Source organism: Chelonoidis abingdonii, chromosome 2 (assembly GCF_003597395.2).
Source record: "Chelonoidis abingdonii isolate Lonesome George chromosome 2, CheloAbing_2.0, whole genome shotgun sequence".
NCBI classification, from domain to species: domain Eukaryota; kingdom Metazoa; phylum Chordata; order Testudines; family Testudinidae; genus Chelonoidis; species Chelonoidis abingdonii.
Genome location: NC_133770.1, coordinates 135,517,062 through 135,534,861, shown reverse-complemented (window position 1 = coordinate 135,534,861; position 17,800 = coordinate 135,517,062). Strand labels below are relative to the sequence as shown.

Sequence of the window (17,800 nt, the reverse complement as noted above, 5' to 3'; positions counted from 1 at the left end):
AGCAGAGAAGCCAAGAACTTCAAGAGCCAAGGAAACTCAACTATTCCATTGCCCCAGATAAATGCTGGCAGGGCAGTGTACGTGGGATAGACAGAGAGCTTTGTATATCAAGGTGATGCCATTCACCAGCACCAAATGCACATGATTTCTTTAAAGAATATAATTCAAGCAAACTGTTTACAAATAAACTCCTTAAATAATTCACAAAAGCTCATACACAGAGCTGCCCCTGGCAGTTATGTATCACTACAATAACCAGGATCTGGCAGGTAGCACTGGTACTGCCAGGCTAGCTGAGGAGGGGCCAACCTAGCAGCATCAACAGCCCAGAAATCAAAGGGAAAGAGTAGTCTTGGGGAATGGGCTCTCCACAGCTGTGGGGAGTGACAGGTGTTCCATTTTTCAATGCAGCTATTGTGTGTGTGTATGTAATTACACACGTCATAGTAAAGAGAGGCATCTTTAGGTCTTTAGTAGCAAATTACAGTTCAACACAAATAACTGAACAACTAGGTTCGTTTAACAAATGTATTGATTTCAATGGTGGGCCAGTCTACCCAATTAGCATGGAAAGCTAATGAGAGCAACTTTGGGGTCGGGGAGGAAACCAACCAAAAGTTGCAAGAAAGTAGTAACTGCAAGTTATGGGGAGCGGAGGGGAGAAAGAAAGTAACTAAAGTCTGGTCTACACTACAGAGTTAGGTGGACATAAGGCAGCTTACATCAACCTAACTATGGAACTGTCTACACTTAAATTTCAGTACCGCCAATGTAACTGCCCTGCTGCACCAACTTAATAACTCCACCTCCACAAACAGCATAGAGTCAAGGTCAATGTAGTTAGGTCGACCGAGTGTCAGTGTAAACACTGCATTACTCACATCGAATGTTACCTTTCAGGAGCTATCCCACACTAACAGTACAATTGATACAAGTTCTCCTGGTGAGGATGTGCACCTCTAACAGAAGGAGTGAACTGTAGACACGCACAAGCAATGTAATTACTTGCAGTGGTTCTATGCCGACGTAAGTTAGGTCGACTTAATTTTGTAGTGTAGACACGGCCTAACCAAATAAGAAAAACAGAAGACATGAGAGAGGATCATTCTAAAGTTTAAAAATATTGTATTAGAAAAGGTTATTGACAATATACTTGAAAATTCAAAAAAAACCCCACATAAAATATATACTCAGCCGTCTACAGTATATTGCTCTAGGCTACTACTTAGAATTAAGTAGCAACTATATTCCATGTTAACTCCACTGACTGCGATGTTAACCACACGATAATCTGTATTAACACAACAGTATCTTGTAATAATGTATAAAATAATTGGTATCAAGACTCTGGCACAGGATTACAAAGGGGAAAATAAGTAAAAACAAATATTTATAAGCTTGTATAAACTTCTGCTGACTACTGTCAGTCTCAATTGCTTTTGGGATCAATATAAAATACTGACAGTGGCCAGTCAATGTCTGTCGAGACAATGTCAGCACTGTAGATTAATTCTGAGCTCATTATAATTAAGTATAAAGGTCAGAAAAGAGCCAGCCTTAACTCTAAATCTTTTATGGGCCAAATATACATCAGAAGCAGCTAAAAGAAAAACAGGTTACAGAGCATGTAAGATCTCCTGATTCTATTCAGAAAGCGCTATAAATAAGGCAATTCTGAAAAAACTTAAACATTTTATAATTACTACCTCCAAGTGATTTCTTAAGTAGCAAATAATCCATCATTTCCTTTTTCAGAATAATACAAAAAAAATTGCCAGGTAAAGCCAAATATTTACTAGCAGCAAAGGTAATACTAGTTTTTATTGCTAAATAAATAATGTTTATGCATGTCCAGTTCGCTGCCAAACAAATTTTGTGGTAACTAGGGCATAGAAATGTATCATTAAACTATATAATTTTCTTTTTTAAACAACAGCTTTTAAAAGAGACTTGATTACTACGGCTGTACCACTTGTGTGATGCTGTCCATTAAATGTAACATTAAATGTATGCTGTATGCAGGGCCATACCTAGGGGGGGTGCGGGACCTGGGACAACCTACCCCCTCCATCCTAGGCCCCGCCCCCTCTCCACTCGTTCCCTCAGGCCCTGCCCCTTCCCCTGCCCAACCCTGCCTCTTCCCACCCCTGCCCCACTCCCTCCCCACCCACATTCCACCCCTTCCCCTAAACCCCCACCCCACCTCTTTCTGGCTTCTGCCCTCTCCCCCGAGTGATGCTGGGAGCCGGGGGACGGAGCAGGATGGGCTGAGGCTGGATCGCTCATTGCTGCCAGTGCTAGGCCCTCTGCTAACCCCCTAGGCCACCCTGGACCCTGCATCCCAAAGCACGGGGCCCGGGGCAGTTGCCCCAGTCTGTCCTGTGGATGGGATAGGTCTGGCTGTATGTATGTATATCAACCTAATTGTTGCTAATTATTACATTCCTTCAGTTCCTCTGATCTCAGATCTGGAACTCCTCAACACTAGATATAAATCCTCTTAAGTAACATATGTCAGAATTAATTATCTCAAGGGTCTGTAACTTCAAAGTTGCAGAACCTCACACTCGCTGCCAGTCGGAGATACTAAGGCTTAGATCGACAAAAGGACATAGGTTTTGTGACCCTGAGCTTCATGGTACCTAACTTTTACACATATAGAAAAATCACAGTAACAACACTATGATCCACTAAGCTTAAATTCATTACTCTGCTAGACACCAAAAATCATGGACTTAATGAAGACACTGGATGTACGGCCCATTACAACAATCTGTAACCCACTATGACCATGTCTACTCTAGCAGCTGTGTCACTGTAAAATTGCTCATGTAGCCACTCTATGCTGACATAATAAAATCACCTCAGTGAGTGGTGGTAGCTATTCGGTGGGAGAAGCTCTCCTGCTGACATAGCGCTGTGCACACTGCCACTTACGCCAGTGAAAAGTATGTCACTCGGGTATCTTTTTTCACACCCCTGAGCGACATAAGTTTTGCCAATATAAGTGGTAGTGTAAACATAGCCTAGGCCTCCTTTGTCTTGTGACTGTAGGGGGGTTAACTGCGCACTTCACCTTGAATGGTCTCTTGCAACGTGTGTTAACTCCTTATCTGCTCCACCTTGTATTTAGCCCTGACACTCTGAGTGCATTTTCCAGACCTGAAGAAGAGCTCTGTGTAAGTTTGAAAGTTTGTCTCTTTCACTAATAGAAGCTGGTCCAATAAAAGATACTACCTCACCTATCTTGTCTCTCTAACATCCTGGGACCAGCACGGCTACAACACTTGAAACAAATAAATACAGTAAGTACATCATGGATTCCATGCCTGGGGAGGGGAGAAGGTTGGGCATCCACTTAGCTGTTACATGATTGCCTCTGAGGACCAAGCTAGACAATTTGCTTAGATAAGCATAGCTGCAGAGCCCGGTAGGGCTGCAGAGCTGTTTTGGGCTCAACACCACAGACAAAAAGAGTCTGTATTTGGCCTGTAGATATAGATCCTAATCATATTTGTCACCTCTCTTTTCTGAGTCACTTCAGCATTTTGTATCCACTTACAGTACATGACTACAGCAGTCTTTAAAATTAAGGCACAGTATTTTAGTTTTTAACAATAATCAACAGTTAGTTGATTATGAGTATATTCATGCTAGAAATAAACACACATTTGTCTCTGGGTGGGATAAAACATGCAGAGTGATTCTTTGATTTTTCTCTCACTCCAGTGTAAATTAGGAGTATCTCCACTGAAGTCAATGTAGTTACCCTGATATAAAACCAGTATTAGTGAATGCTGAATCAGGCCCACAATATCTGACCAGATTCCTTGTCCTTAACAGGGAATGACTAAATAACATATTTGCAGTTAAAATACTTCCGAGTTGTCACATAGCTCCTTAATTTTATTTCCAATATTTAGCAATGACCACAGGCCATCAAGCTATGTGCAAGGTATGTGAAAGAAAGCTACAGTTATGAACACATTGCAACTACATAATATACTGTATTAACCTCATTATGACTAGTTGTTTATCATGGAAGAAAAACAGAAAATTCAAAAGGAAAAAAACAAAATAAAAAAAAGTCACAGGATCACATTTTTGAACAAAATTTCATTTATTTTGAAGTTAAAATAATTAAAAACATCTGTTAACAATTAATGGTTTAGTCCCATTACTTAGACCCTGGTTACTCTCCCATACTCCACTACAAAAGATATGGTTTGAATTTGCTATTTATATATACTGAACTTGTAAAAGATTCATGAGAGCTTTGCTTCGGTATAAACTAGCTGGGTTTATAAATTCCACAAGCCATTGTGGAAAAAACCCCTAAGAGTCACAGTTTTTGTCCCCAAAGCAATGGTTATGACAAACACACCGCCGTAAATCTGATACATAAAGGTGAAACAGAGGAAGAGCCTTACCTGCCTGCGCAGCTGTAATTAGAGCCGTGTTCCCTTCATTGTCCTGCCAGTTTACATCAACATGAGGGCATTGTGCTAAGGCTATTACAATATCCACAAAACCTTGGTAACAGGCAACAATAAGGCCAGTCTATAAATAAAATATAAAGAGGTAGTTAAGGGTAAGCAGACTGATCAATAGTACATTGAGGAAGTACAGTATATCATCTGGCTTTTTTTTTTTTTTTTACATGTAAGAAATAACATGACATTTGAGTGTTAACTAGTAGTGATCCTAAGTTGCAAAGTTTGAAACTGAATTTCCACAAAGTTAGGGTAGTTTTGGTGAGGGGTTACACTGGACCTGGATCTGAGCTCCCACAAAACTGGATGTGTGTGTTTGAATCTGGGGCTTTCGTTTGGGCTCATTTTCTTAGGGCCAGATTGTTCCCTGCTGCTTCATGGTTGCACAGGGGTTGCAGTGAAGATGAGAGGCACAGCAATGGGCTCCATAGCAGTCCCTGTGCTTCCTACACTAAAGAGACTGCTCTCCTCTTGGGTGCATGATAGCGCAAAGGGGCAGGGAGTAGGGTAGGCCATGACTGTGTCCCCAAAAACCAGAAGGGAAGGGGAGTAAATGTACATTTACATTTGTAAATTACTTCCTTAAAAAAAAACAATGCTAAATAATATATATTGAAAAATATTAAATGAGCTCTAACCATTTTAAATATTATGGAAAATTATAGCCCATTGAGCCCCACTAACTACCATTTATCAATGCCGCTAGTAACGTGTTGTAGTTCAGCTAGTGACCGTGGTGGTCCAGATTCAGAAATGAATTTTTACAAAATATTTTAATTCAGAAATTCTACTTCTCACAATAGATTTTGGATAATAGACCAAAAAAATGTATCTCTAACAGTGTACAAGTCATTATATTGTAAATCAGTGTGAGATTATGAAGTATAAGAGTATTCAAAAGCCACCATACAACTCATTTTTGGAAGCACAAAAAAGGCTGATATTAAAATACAGACTAGTATGCTACTAGAACACTGATGTTCTGACGTAAATTTGGGAAATTCAGATTTAAGGCACCCATGGCATACTGATTTCTGTGCCTTATACATATATTTTATGGTGGGACACAAAAACTTTTCTTATATTTATCGCACATCAATAAGCCAGGCATAATATTGTACTACTAGACAAAAATTATTTAACAAATGCGGCTTAACGATATACAGGTCTAGAAAAATTTTTATACTAATTATGATAAACTATCAGATTATATTATATATCAAGATGAACACAAGAAGTTCCCAGACCACTAGGTGATTTTGCATTTAGTCATTTGAAAAGCAAATATCTGTCCTATGGGTAGTTTTATTTTAAGTTCATAATATCTATGGTCAGTTTTAAATATTTCAGCTATCACTGGCAATCCACATCCTAATACTGTGAATAAAATACATCAATTCTTCTAGGAAAAAAATCACTGTTTAATGTTCTTAATAACAACTAAAAGCTCAGTAAAATCTCCAGGACAAAGAAAAAACAGGATATGAATATCAAAATACTCTAGCCATTGATTAAATGGAACCAGAGTACTTAATCCTCAACATCTCATTTGACCATTAGAATTAAAACCATTATCTCATGTTTTCAGGATTACTTGTGTAACCCAGTACATAAGCATCCACAGTGCTCTGATAAATGTATAAAATAAGGCAGCAACAAGTAAAATAACTTCAGTATTTAGTGAGAGTCCATGGGTTTTCCCCACTTCCTACACATTGTTCTTAAATGCTGACTGTGATCTAAACACATCAATTAACTTCTCAGAAGACAGAGGCAAAGAATAAGGAGACAAAATTAATCCTTTCTACTCTGCTCCCTCTGCCTAGCCAGAACACGTGGACATGCAGAATTCAACTTGACCACCAACTTACAGGGGGAAGTAAGAAGCCCATTGGTGAAAGAACTTTAAACCTAATGAAGTGCAAACACAAACCTCCCTGAAATTTTTTCAGTTCAAAAGGTCCAAATGACCCCATTTGACTCCTACTTGATCCTTATTTAATCAGAGACGTGGTATCTGCTGTCAATAGTAGCAGGGACCTTCACATACTCCAGCCTGTCCACCATGTGCACAAGGCCAAGAGAGAATCCCCTTCTAGCCACTATTGTGGCTACAACCCCTTAGTCACATTTAAAGCAGAGTAATGGGGAGGAGTAAGCACATCAGAATCTGACCCTTAGGTTTTTTTTTCTTTTCTTGGGAAAACTAAAACAGCAGCAAGGGCACAACATGGTGTGGGAAAGATGTTTATTGAATCGATATGAAACACCAAAGTTACACATTTCCTGCAGCCATGGGATCGATAAGCTTGTAAAGGAAAGACCTCGGTAGAAACCATCTCTACTCTTTTTTGTTAAGGAAAATATTGGACCAGATGTCTAGCTGGTGTAAATTGGCATAGCTCCACTGAAATTAATACAGCTGTGCCAATTTACATCAGTTTAAGATCTAGCCCACTGAATGCACCAAGGGAGAAGAAGCTGTGATTCACAGGTGTGTCTCTGAGTCACAATGCCTCTCCAGGCTACTCCTGAGGTGATGCGCTTTACACACCACTCCTTGCTCAGGGACATGCCTAAACTGACAATAAAGCCATTAGCAAATATAGAAGACAGTCCATCACTTCTGGGCTTAGTGTACTCAGCCTACTCCTACCACAGTACCACTACTGTTAATAATCCCATCCTAGCCAATCCCATCACCTTTCTAAATTACTCTTACCTCAGCCCTCTAGTCTGCGCAACTGATGTACTACTGACACACTGAGCGTCCTCTGCCAAGCTATTTTGTCATTACAATCACCATACAGACCACAATATTTCTCAACTGCACCTTTGAATAAGACTATTATTCTGATTTCTGTTTTACACAATTCACCTCACACCCAATATTTAACAAAGCTCAGCACTCCTTGATAAAGAGCATTTCAATTTCCTTCCAGTTAACATGCAATACTTCAAAAGATTCCTTTGAAACTGGATAGGGGATCTTGTTAAGTGAAAGCATCCTTATTTGCATACAATTTCAAGTAACATTATCAGAAGACATTCATTTTCCAGGTGGGACTGCCTCTGCTAATTGAAATCTTACTGCAATTTAATCATTCTGACTCCCTGCAGGTATGTGCATTCCCTTTGCCTACATGATTGGTCCTGAGACATAATGCAACTGCTTTTGGTCACACTCTTAACATTACTCTATTTCTTTAATAATTTCACTTCCTGTCAAATGCTCAGGACTTAAATTGCCTCCGCTTTAAAAGTCTGCAGATGAAAAACATCGTCTGATCATATGGAAAAAGTAAAATATTAATGGTATCAGCAAAATAAGTGTAAGAAAGTTATAGGAATATAGGGTTCTTCAAGAAAAGATAGACATTTGTTTTATTTGAGAAGAAAATAATTTTTAATACAATGGTATTTTCAGCATGCCCTGACAACAATACAATGTAGTTCTGCTTTTCAGTGGGTAAACCACTGACTGCTTCAATCACTATTTGGAGTATCAATACTGTATTGAGTTCAGAAACTTGTTAGTGTACTTCAGAAAAGCCCACTGCTCATCTCCTGAGCTTGCTTCTTGCTTTCTAAGGAAAAAAAAGAAAGAAAACACTGACCCCTTCATTTTGGGGGAAGATTGCTGCATTACAGCATTTATAGACTCATAGACTCATAGACTTTAAGGTCAGAAGGGACCAATATGATCATCTAGTCTGACCTCCTGCACAAAGCAGGCCACAGAATCCTACCACATCCCTCCTTCCGATAACAAACTCCTAACCTATGTCTGAGTCTTATAAGTCATTAAAATTGTGGTTTGAAGACCACCAGCTGCCGAAAGAATCCAGCAGCAACAGTGACCCACATGCCACACGCCGCAGAGGAAGGCGAAAAACCTCCATCGGGCCTCTGCCAATCTGCCCCGAGGAAAATTCCTTCCGACCCAAATATGGCAAATCAGCTAAACCCGTAGCATGTGGCGAAGCTCCCCAGCCAGCAGTCAGGAAAGAATTCTCTGCAGTAACTCATATACCATCTCATCTAACATCCATCACAGACCACTGAGCATACTTACCTGCTGATAATCAAAGATCAGTTGCCAAATTAAAGCTATCCCATCATACCATCCCTTCCATAACTTTTGCCCCCACATACTCCCCTTGGAAGGCGTGTCCAGAACTTCACTCCTCTAATGGTTAAAACCTTCGTCAATTTCACCTAAACTTCTAGTGTCCCAGTTATATCCCCAATTTTTCATCTGTGTCTACATTTGGTACTAAGCTAAATAATTCCTCTCCCTCCCTAATATTAATCCCTCTGATAAATTTATAAAAGAGAGCAAGCAATCCTCCTCAACCTTCTTTAGTTAGGCTAAACAAGCCAAGCTCCTTTGAGTCTCCTTCATAAGACAGGTTTCCATTCCTCGGATCATCCTAGTAGCCTGTCTCTGAACCTGTTCCAGTTGAATTCATCCTTCTTAAACAGGGAGAAACCAGAACTGCACACAGTATTCCAATGAGGTCTCACCAGTGCTTATATTACCGTACAACACACTCCATTCTTCGCTGGAAATACCTCGCCTGATGCATGCCTAAAAACCGCATAGCTTTTAACGGCCATATCACATTGGCGGCTCATAATCATCCTCTGATCAACCAATACTCCAAGGTCCTTCTCCTCTCTGTTGCTCCAACTGATGTGTCCCCCCAATTTATAACTAAAATTCTTATTATTATCCCTAAGTGCATGACCTTGCACTTTTCACTATTAATTTCATCCTATACTATTACTCCAGTTTACAAGTCATCCAGATCTTCCTGTATGATAGGCCCGTTCCTTTCTCTGTGTTAGCAATACTCCCAGCTTTGTGTCAGTCTGCAAATACTTTATTAGCACATTCCGCTTTTGTGTGCCAAAGGTCTAGTATATAAAAAGGTTAAATAAGATTGGTCCCAAAACTGATCCTTGATGGAACTCCATTAGTAACCTCCTTCCAGGCCTGACAGTTCACCCTTCTAGTACATAGCACCGTTAGTAGTCTCCCTCTTAAGCCAGTTCTGTATTCCACCTTTCGTAATATTTCATATTGATCTGCGTCGGTAGCTTTTCTCAATGTGTTGAACTGACATAGAGTTGCGCCGGCATGTGAACCGTGTGGTGTGCGAGTAGTGATGCTGTTCTTACTGAAATCGACGGTTTAAATGTTAAGATCTACTGCATCTCCTTTGTCTAAATAATCTGTCACCTTCTCAAAGAAGGAGATCAGGTTGGTTTGGCATGATCTACCTTTTGTAAAACCATGTTGTAATTTGTCCCAATTACCATTAACCTCAATGTCCTTAACTACTTTCTCCTTCAAAATTTTTTTCCAAGATCTTACATACTACAGATGTCAAACTAACAGGCCTATAGTTACTCGGATCACTTTTTTTCCCTTTCTTAAAGATAGGAACTATCTTTTGAGACTTTCCTCTTGTTTTGAAAAGCTTCTAGGCAAGGTTTCTTTGTGAGCCAAAGCATCACTTATTAGAGTTCAGATACAGGTTTGGAGAAATCTTGCCAGTTTATTTATGAAGGTTAATATTTCACGTGCCTCTTTTATGGGTTCCAGAGAATTTACTGACCAATTAATCTAGAAAAGAATTTCTCCAAACCCTGAACCATTGCTTCATGTCTTTCTTTTTCAAGGGTTTCTGCAGTGAAGCATGTGACTGACGCCAAAGCTGTTGTCACGACTGAGTTCTAATGCAGTGCCCTGCACCCAATTGGATCAGTGTCCCTTTGTGCTAGGAATCACTGTACAAACATGCAGAAAGACATCGTTCTGCTTCCAAAAAACTCACAATCTAAGTGGAGAGGTAGCGCGCACACACAGGACCAAACTATACTGCAAAGGAAGAAACTATACTGCAAAGGACCAAACTATACTGCAAACTATACTGACAGGAAGAAATTACTCCAACAAGAGCTGTAGAGAATGGGAAGCCACTTTTATTAAAGACCTACACCCAGGGAAAGGAATTAAATAACACACATACACAATATTGAGCAATGTAATCAAATAGCAACAACTGTTTCATTAAAGTGAGTTTATTTTCATCTAGTTTTCTTACCACCATCCTAATATTATTTTCATATAGCTCTCTATTTGGTGTGGGATCTGGAATGAGTGGGTGGCAGGAGAGCTGGCCCACTAATATCTTTGTTTTGAGAACTGATCTGCAGAATAAAATATTTGAGAACCACTTCTATAGGAATTGTACCTCACTGTCCTTCCTGCCCAAAGAGAGGAAAAGTTTTCAAATCTGTCTGAAAATTCAGACAATTTTTCATTTAACATAAGCACAATGGCAACATAAAAGTGGTGAATTTCATTTTTAATATGCATTACATGTTATGAAGCTTTAAGAACAAAATTCAATGTAGACATTTACTGAGGTGTTATAATTCTGTCACCATTTCCCTTCCCTCAACATCACATTATTCTGTGCAACCAGTCAGGTTACTTTAATCACACAGCACTATTTTCCTCCTGCTGAAAAGAGAATCCTGGTAAGACTAGTGATATTGCTGTCCTCTTCTCTTTTTACTCTTTGAGGAGGAGAATCAATAAATACTATGAGATTGTGAAGCCTAACTTGACACCATTCCATAGAATTATATAAGCCTGGAATAGTAGAAAATGGACAGCAGTGACAAAACAGCTGTGAATGCTGTTTAGAAAAAAATTTTATTGTAAAGTCTTCACAACATGTGTAAAATAGGCACCATTTTCAGGTGTCACTAATACTGCAATACAATGAACTTACTACACAAACACCCATTAGTACTTTACTGCCACAAGTAGGTGGTCTATTTTTTTTGCGGGCATATTTTTGAATAACTACAGACAGACTAGATCCATGTAAGTAGCTCTCTCTGATGTTAACAGAGATTTCTATGCAAAAACAATAGTTAAATGCTAGACTATAAAGCATCTATGTTACACTCTATAGCACTAGGTGGTAGCACAGTTCAGTTGAGTGAACTGATACATGTTCCACCCCTGTGTGTGTCTTATAACTTAAATGCAATATATTATGGGTAAAGTTGTAACAAAGTTGTGGGGGTCAGGGTTGGCTCAAAAGTTGTAGTCAAAGTCTCTTAAAATTGTGATTAAAGTAAATTGTGGACAGGTCAAATTCGAGTGGTATTGTGACAGAGTTGGTATTTCAAATTTCAGTGGGGGAGGGTGCAAATATCCATGGTGTCCAGGGCTCCTTAGCGTTATCTAGCAGCTCTGCATTCTTGGGGAACCAGGGCCCAGTACCCAGCCTATCTGCTTCATGAAAGATCTTACCCGTTCCCAGCCTTTGACTGAACCAAAACTGATCAGAAGAAAGACTTACCAAAAGCAATGAAAAAGCAGTGGGAGACACACCTAACCCCCTGGGATAAGGGTGACAGGATTAAGGAAACTCCCCTAGGCTCATTTGCATCAAACATGGGACAAGGAGGCATCCCCATTAGCATACAGAATGGAGAACAGAGATTCAAAGGCAAGAACTGCATGGAACTTTGGGACCAGAAAAGCAAGGAAGCACTGCATGATGGGGGATCTCTGCTCCAGATGTTAATGAACCCACCTGCACACACCCAGCTCAGCAGTTACCAGACCAATTCTAGTACTAAATCCTTTATTGGTATTCAAAATAGTGAAGCTCCCTAATTGCATTGTGAGCCAGGAATGATCAGCTCCCATTGTCTAGCCTGAACAAAACAACTTTGGTATACTCCCTTGAGCCATCAGATTACACATAAACAAATCTGGTGTTCTCCCTTGAACCATTGTTGTTTCTCTACAAAACCCCCTACCCAGTCTCAAGTAAGTGTTCTGATGCCTGGATCCAAAATCTGCATCAGTTCCACTGGGATATCATCTTCTCTTGACTGATCATGCTGGGGGCTCTGCCTGTCTCCAGCACTCTGGACCCTCAGCTACCACCACCACCGGGGACCCCCTATCGATTCAAGCTTCATGGAGTGGTGAGAACGCAGCTCGCTCTCTCTCTATATATATATTGGTATAGCCTTCTGACCTTGACATGTGTGAATAGTTATAATTTTAAACCTGACTTTTATAATCAAATTTAAGTACGATTTAATATTGTAAGTGTTTTGTTTGTTTGGCTCTCCTATGGTTATTAACTGGCAATAAATAATAACGATTAAGATGGTTACTTCTCTCTCTTTCTTCCCTTCCCTACTCCCTCCCGGGTGGGGGGGTGTTTTTTGGTTTTCTTATTTGCTCTGCTCTGCAGCAACACCCCTGCACCTAAGCTAAAAGATCCCTGCAGCGCCCAAAAATCCTGTGGGGTCTGCTCATTAAGTGGGTTACTACCAGAACAATTGTAACGTGAAAGTGGGGATAGAGACATGATGAACCTGGGACATATGAGGGTGGCAGCCTTAAAGTGCTGCTCGACCCAGTCTGCTCAGGCATACTTTATTCTGGTGCAGGGCCCATGGCATATGAGGGTGAAGGCTTGGAAATGCTGCTCGAACCACCCTATTGAGTCCAGGGACATATAAGGCAGGGGTTCTCAAACTGGGAGTCGGGACCCCTCAGGGGGTAGCGAGGTTATTACATGGGGGGTTGAAAGTTGTAAGCCTCCATCCCAAACCCTGCTTTGCATTCAGGATTTATAATGGTGTTAAATATATTACAAAGTGTTTTTAATTAAAAGGGGCGGGGGGTCGCACTTAGAGGTTTGCTATGTGAAAGGGGTCACCAGTACAAAAGTTTAAGAACTACTGATATAAGTGGTCAGCTTGGGAGTGCTGATTAACCCAGTCCTCTCAGACACACTCTGTTAATGTGTGTGTGTGTTTGTCTGATTCTGGAACTGGAATAATCCAGTGCTGGGGAACCTAGGCCCTGCAGGATAGCTCCACTGGGAGGGAACTTGCGGCAGGGAGAAGTAGAGCTCTGTTTGAGAACACCAGTGGCACAACCAGTACATTGATAGAAGTACAGAACCCCCACCCCCTTCCCCAGAAAAGTAACCCTAATAAATGAGCATACCCCAAAGCAACGGGCAAAGCTGATAACATGAGGCCCAGTGCTGGGACCATATCTTGGGGGAAGGTGTTTTAGAGTCTTCCCCTCTCTGTCCCACATCCAGCCCTGCTCCCTCCACAAGAGAGTTGCCATTGCAGACCTCAGCAGGCAGGAGCACACAGACTGGACACCTCTGCCCACCTCAGCGGGTACCTTTTTTCAGATAATATAAGACAGAACTTACACAAGATCACTTCAAGTAGAGCTGGGTATAGAAACCTGGTTTATAATTAAATACAGCACATTGTCTTTCAGAAATAACTTGATGCAACTTATGTTAGCACAGTGTGACTCAGTCACCCTCTAGCAGCTACAGGTTATGTACAAGTTTGAGTCTCCTATTGCTTATTTCCTGGTTCTTTAGCTCTAGTGATAGATGCTTATACTATTGTATCTGGAGGTGCTGGGTTCAGTCCCTGGAGACCAGTGGTTTTCAAACTGCGGGTCATGACCCACTACTGGGTTGCGGAATGTAAGACACTGGGTTGCGGTGGCTCTGGTCAGCACTGCTGACCAGGCCGTTAAAAGTCCCATCGGCAGTGCTGCCTGGATAAGGCAGGCTAGTTCCTATCTGTCCTGACACCGTGCTGCACCCCAGAAGCAGCCAGCAGCAGGTCCGGCTCCTAGGCAGGGGGGCCACAGGGCTTCTCGAGCTTTCTCTGCCCCACCTGTGCCTGCGAGTGAGAGCTGTGCAGAACCGCTTGTGCACCTTCACCTAGGAGCCGGATCTGCTGCTGGCCACTTCCGGGGCGCAGCGCGGTCTGCAGTGCCAGGACAGGCAGGAAGCCTGCCTTTGCACTCCCGCCATGCTGCTGACCAGGAGCTGCTGAGGTAAGCCCATGCCCCACCCCCACACCCGAATCCCCTGCCCCAGTCCTGATCCCTCCCCAAATCCGGAGCCCCTTCCTGTATCCAAAATCCCTCATCGCCAGCTCCACCCCAGAGCCTGCACCCACAGCCCAGAGCCCTGACCACCTCCTGCACCCTGATCCACTGCCCTAGCCTGGAGCATCCCTCCCACACCCTGAACCTCTCATTCACAGCCCCATCCCGCAGCCCTCACCCCCACACCCCAACCCTCTGCCCCAGACCGGAACCCCTCCCAAACCTCAAACCCATCATCCCCAGCTCTGTTGGGTCACAGACATCAACAATTTTCTTCAAGTAGGTCGCCAGAAAAAAAGTTTGAAAACCACTGCTGTAGAGGACTCAAACAAGTACACTGTTATGTTTAGCTATGCTGTTTAGATCACAATCTATTCCCAGAGCCAGGAATAAAAACCAAGAATTTTGACGACTGGCATTCCAGTGCTATCTCACAAATACTTGTGTAACCCACTGGTAACAGCTGTGTTGTGTCTTTCTGTTTGGGCTGGTCCATGCAGAGAAGACCAGTATGCCTTTTCTCTCATCTTCTATAGCAGAAGTGGTCTGTCGTGAGGTTTTAAAAGTGGTAGGATCCAACCTTGATGTTGACTCATGGCAAGAGAAAAAGAGATATATGTATAAAAGTTAATATAAGAACCTTGGTGTAACTAGTAGAATGATTTTATGTTGCAAAACATTGAATTTAGAGGTGAATATGGATTCTGTGCTAATATTTGCTTTACTGGTTTTTTTTAAATTATTGGTGTTTGGTTAATGGAAAGCAGCGTGGAATGGTGTGTCCAGAAAGTGGATGGCCCTGCCTATGTAAGCTGTGAAAAGGTCAGAACTTGATTTAATAAATTTATCTTTCCAGAAAGCAAACCTGATTCTCAAAGGTGTAACTTTAGTGCTTGAGGGGACTGGATACTACCAGACATTGTTAATGAGGTATAGAACCTTTCACCAATACACCACTAGTCTGAATCTAGCTCAGCTCAGCTGGGATTAAAAATTGTTCTCATTTCATTGGTATCCCCTATACAAGATGAGTTTGGTGAGTCTGAGCTCCAACTCCCATGTCACAAACTCCCTACCATGGATGCACTATTTTGTAAGTCGTTCATGGCAGAGATTGTCTCTTATTATGTGTTTCTACAGTGACTACCACAATGGGCCCCTGAGCTCAATCATGTCCCTTACATACTTCCTAACATTTCAAGTGGCTAAAGTGGGCGCAGTGTCCCTCAGGTGCGGCCCATCCATCCCTTTGTAGATGGAGATAGGGGGAGGGTGGGCAAAAGTTGACTGGCATTGCAACCTAGTGCATGAGGTCACAACACCAGTCAGACTTGTTCTGGCCACTCCTCCATAGACGCTGAGAGAGGGGTGGCCAGGCCAAACCTGAGTAGTGCTCCAATTGTGTGTGTCAGGTCACAACACCACTCGCCCTGCGGTCCCTCTCAAATGCCCAGGGCAAACTATCCCTTTTGCCCCCACCTCCCAAGAGACCCTGACTGTGGGAAATGTTCTGCTCCAGCCAGGACAGAGAGTTTTCAGGGACCAAAGTTGGACAGTCTTGCGAAACCTGGGACTGTTGAAAGGTCTGTCTCTAGCAAGACTGCCTCTAGTAGGGGCCAAAATTGCATTACTCACTCTAAATTTGTGAGACTTAGCAACACTATAATGTCATATACATATGCACTGCATGAATTCAAAAAACAGCATACAGACCAAAAAGCATGATGTAATTTTTCTTTTTAAAATCACATTTGGGAGACCAATCTCATGATTTTTGGGGGCATGGACTCATGATTTTTGAAATTTTGTATTATTCCTCCTATGTGCAGAGCAAGAATTGCAGGAGTAGTGTCGGAATGGGAGATAGCCTACTATATATGGAGTCAGAAACAAGGTAAAAGGAGCTAGTTCAGATGTTTCCCATCTAGTAGCTGCTACCAGAGCTAGAAACAGATGGGCAGTGAGCACAGAAGGTGAGGCGATGCTACTATTCACAACTACTCTCACAGTCATTGTTCTCAATATATACTTTTTCTTAATTGAATGCCAACATTTTAGGTAAAATATTTGTTTAATACAGGCAAAATGTATTTGCTTAATAGTTCCAATCCTTCAACATTTTGATTTTAATGTACATGTCAATTTTGATGTGCCATGGAATGAGATACATTTTGCTCCAATATTGTAGTGACAGTGCCACATGAGTGTCTAGCTGTTGTATGACAATAAACGTGAGAACCACAACCATTTGATACTTTTGGAGCTCAGTGGTTACCTGGTTCTTTGATACTGTAGTGCCCTTTGTGGTCCCTGCAGGCTGACTTATTTTTTGTGTTTTCTCCTCTGTTCCTGGCTCCGTCTCTAAACATCTTGCAAAAGGTTACAATAGTCCACAATAACGTAGACAGAGCAGGTTATCCAGGATACCCAGTGAATCACTAATCTCATTTTATAGGAGGCAGCAGCATTAGCTGGGAGAGTATACAGCAGCTCAAAAGAGCTGTTTTAATTTTAAAGGCACTAAATTCAGCTAACAATAGTCATAATCAATTTAAAATCGTTTCCACAATCCCAATTAACAAATATAACTGACATAAAATGGCTACTAGCAACTGATGTCTTGGGGTTACTGATGAAGCTGTAAGATCCAATGGACTGCAGAGTAGTTTGCAATAGCATACATTTCATCATAATTTTGTTAAAGGCAGTTTAATTGTGGTGCCGGTGAAAAGTTCCTGTTAGACAACCACAGAGTCTGAACTCCTCTATTTATATTTATCCACACAACAGCTGAAGCACTTTTGCCTCACCCGTTCCCCTCCCTGAGCTCCAGATAGCAACCATTGGGGCAAGAGCATAGTTTGTGTCTATCTCTGTCCATTCAGTTCTTGGCCTCTCAGCTGAGGCCAGTCAGATGGGCAGTTGTAGGCACAGCCTTCCTCAACTTTCAGGCAAGGGGCAGCAACAGTGTCTCCTCCCATTACTAGCTTTGAACATGAGGCAGAGGAGAGGGGAAGGGGGCAGCAGCAACAATAGCCTTTGCATTTCTCAGCAGTCCTGCCTAATAGCTGAGGAGTGGAGATGCCACACAACAGACTCAGGCCACGTCTACACTACGGGATAATATCGAATTAGCTAAAATCGGTTTTATAAAACTGATATTATAAATTCGATTTTATGCGGCCACACTAGGCACAGTAATTCGGCGTTGTGCGTCCATGGTCCGAGGCTAACGTCGATTTCTGAAGCGTTGCATTGTGGGTAGCTCTTCCGTAGCTATCCCATAGTTCCCGCAGTCTCCCCCGCCCCTTGGAATTCTGGG

The 17,800-nt window shown here is 41.8% G+C and overlaps 1 protein-coding gene across 1 annotated transcript in view; it reads right to left on the bottom strand.

The window, feature by feature from the left end:
• ANKRD33B (ankyrin repeat domain 33B) overlaps positions 1-17,800 on the bottom strand; it is a 108,596-nt gene that overhangs the window by 24,805 nt on the left and 65,991 nt on the right. The window contains exon 2 of the mRNA XM_032796347.2: positions 4,431-4,560. Within this exon, the coding sequence (XP_032652238.1) occupies positions 4,431-4,560 (130 nt within the window). The remainder of the gene's footprint in view (positions 1-4,430; positions 4,561-17,800) is intronic.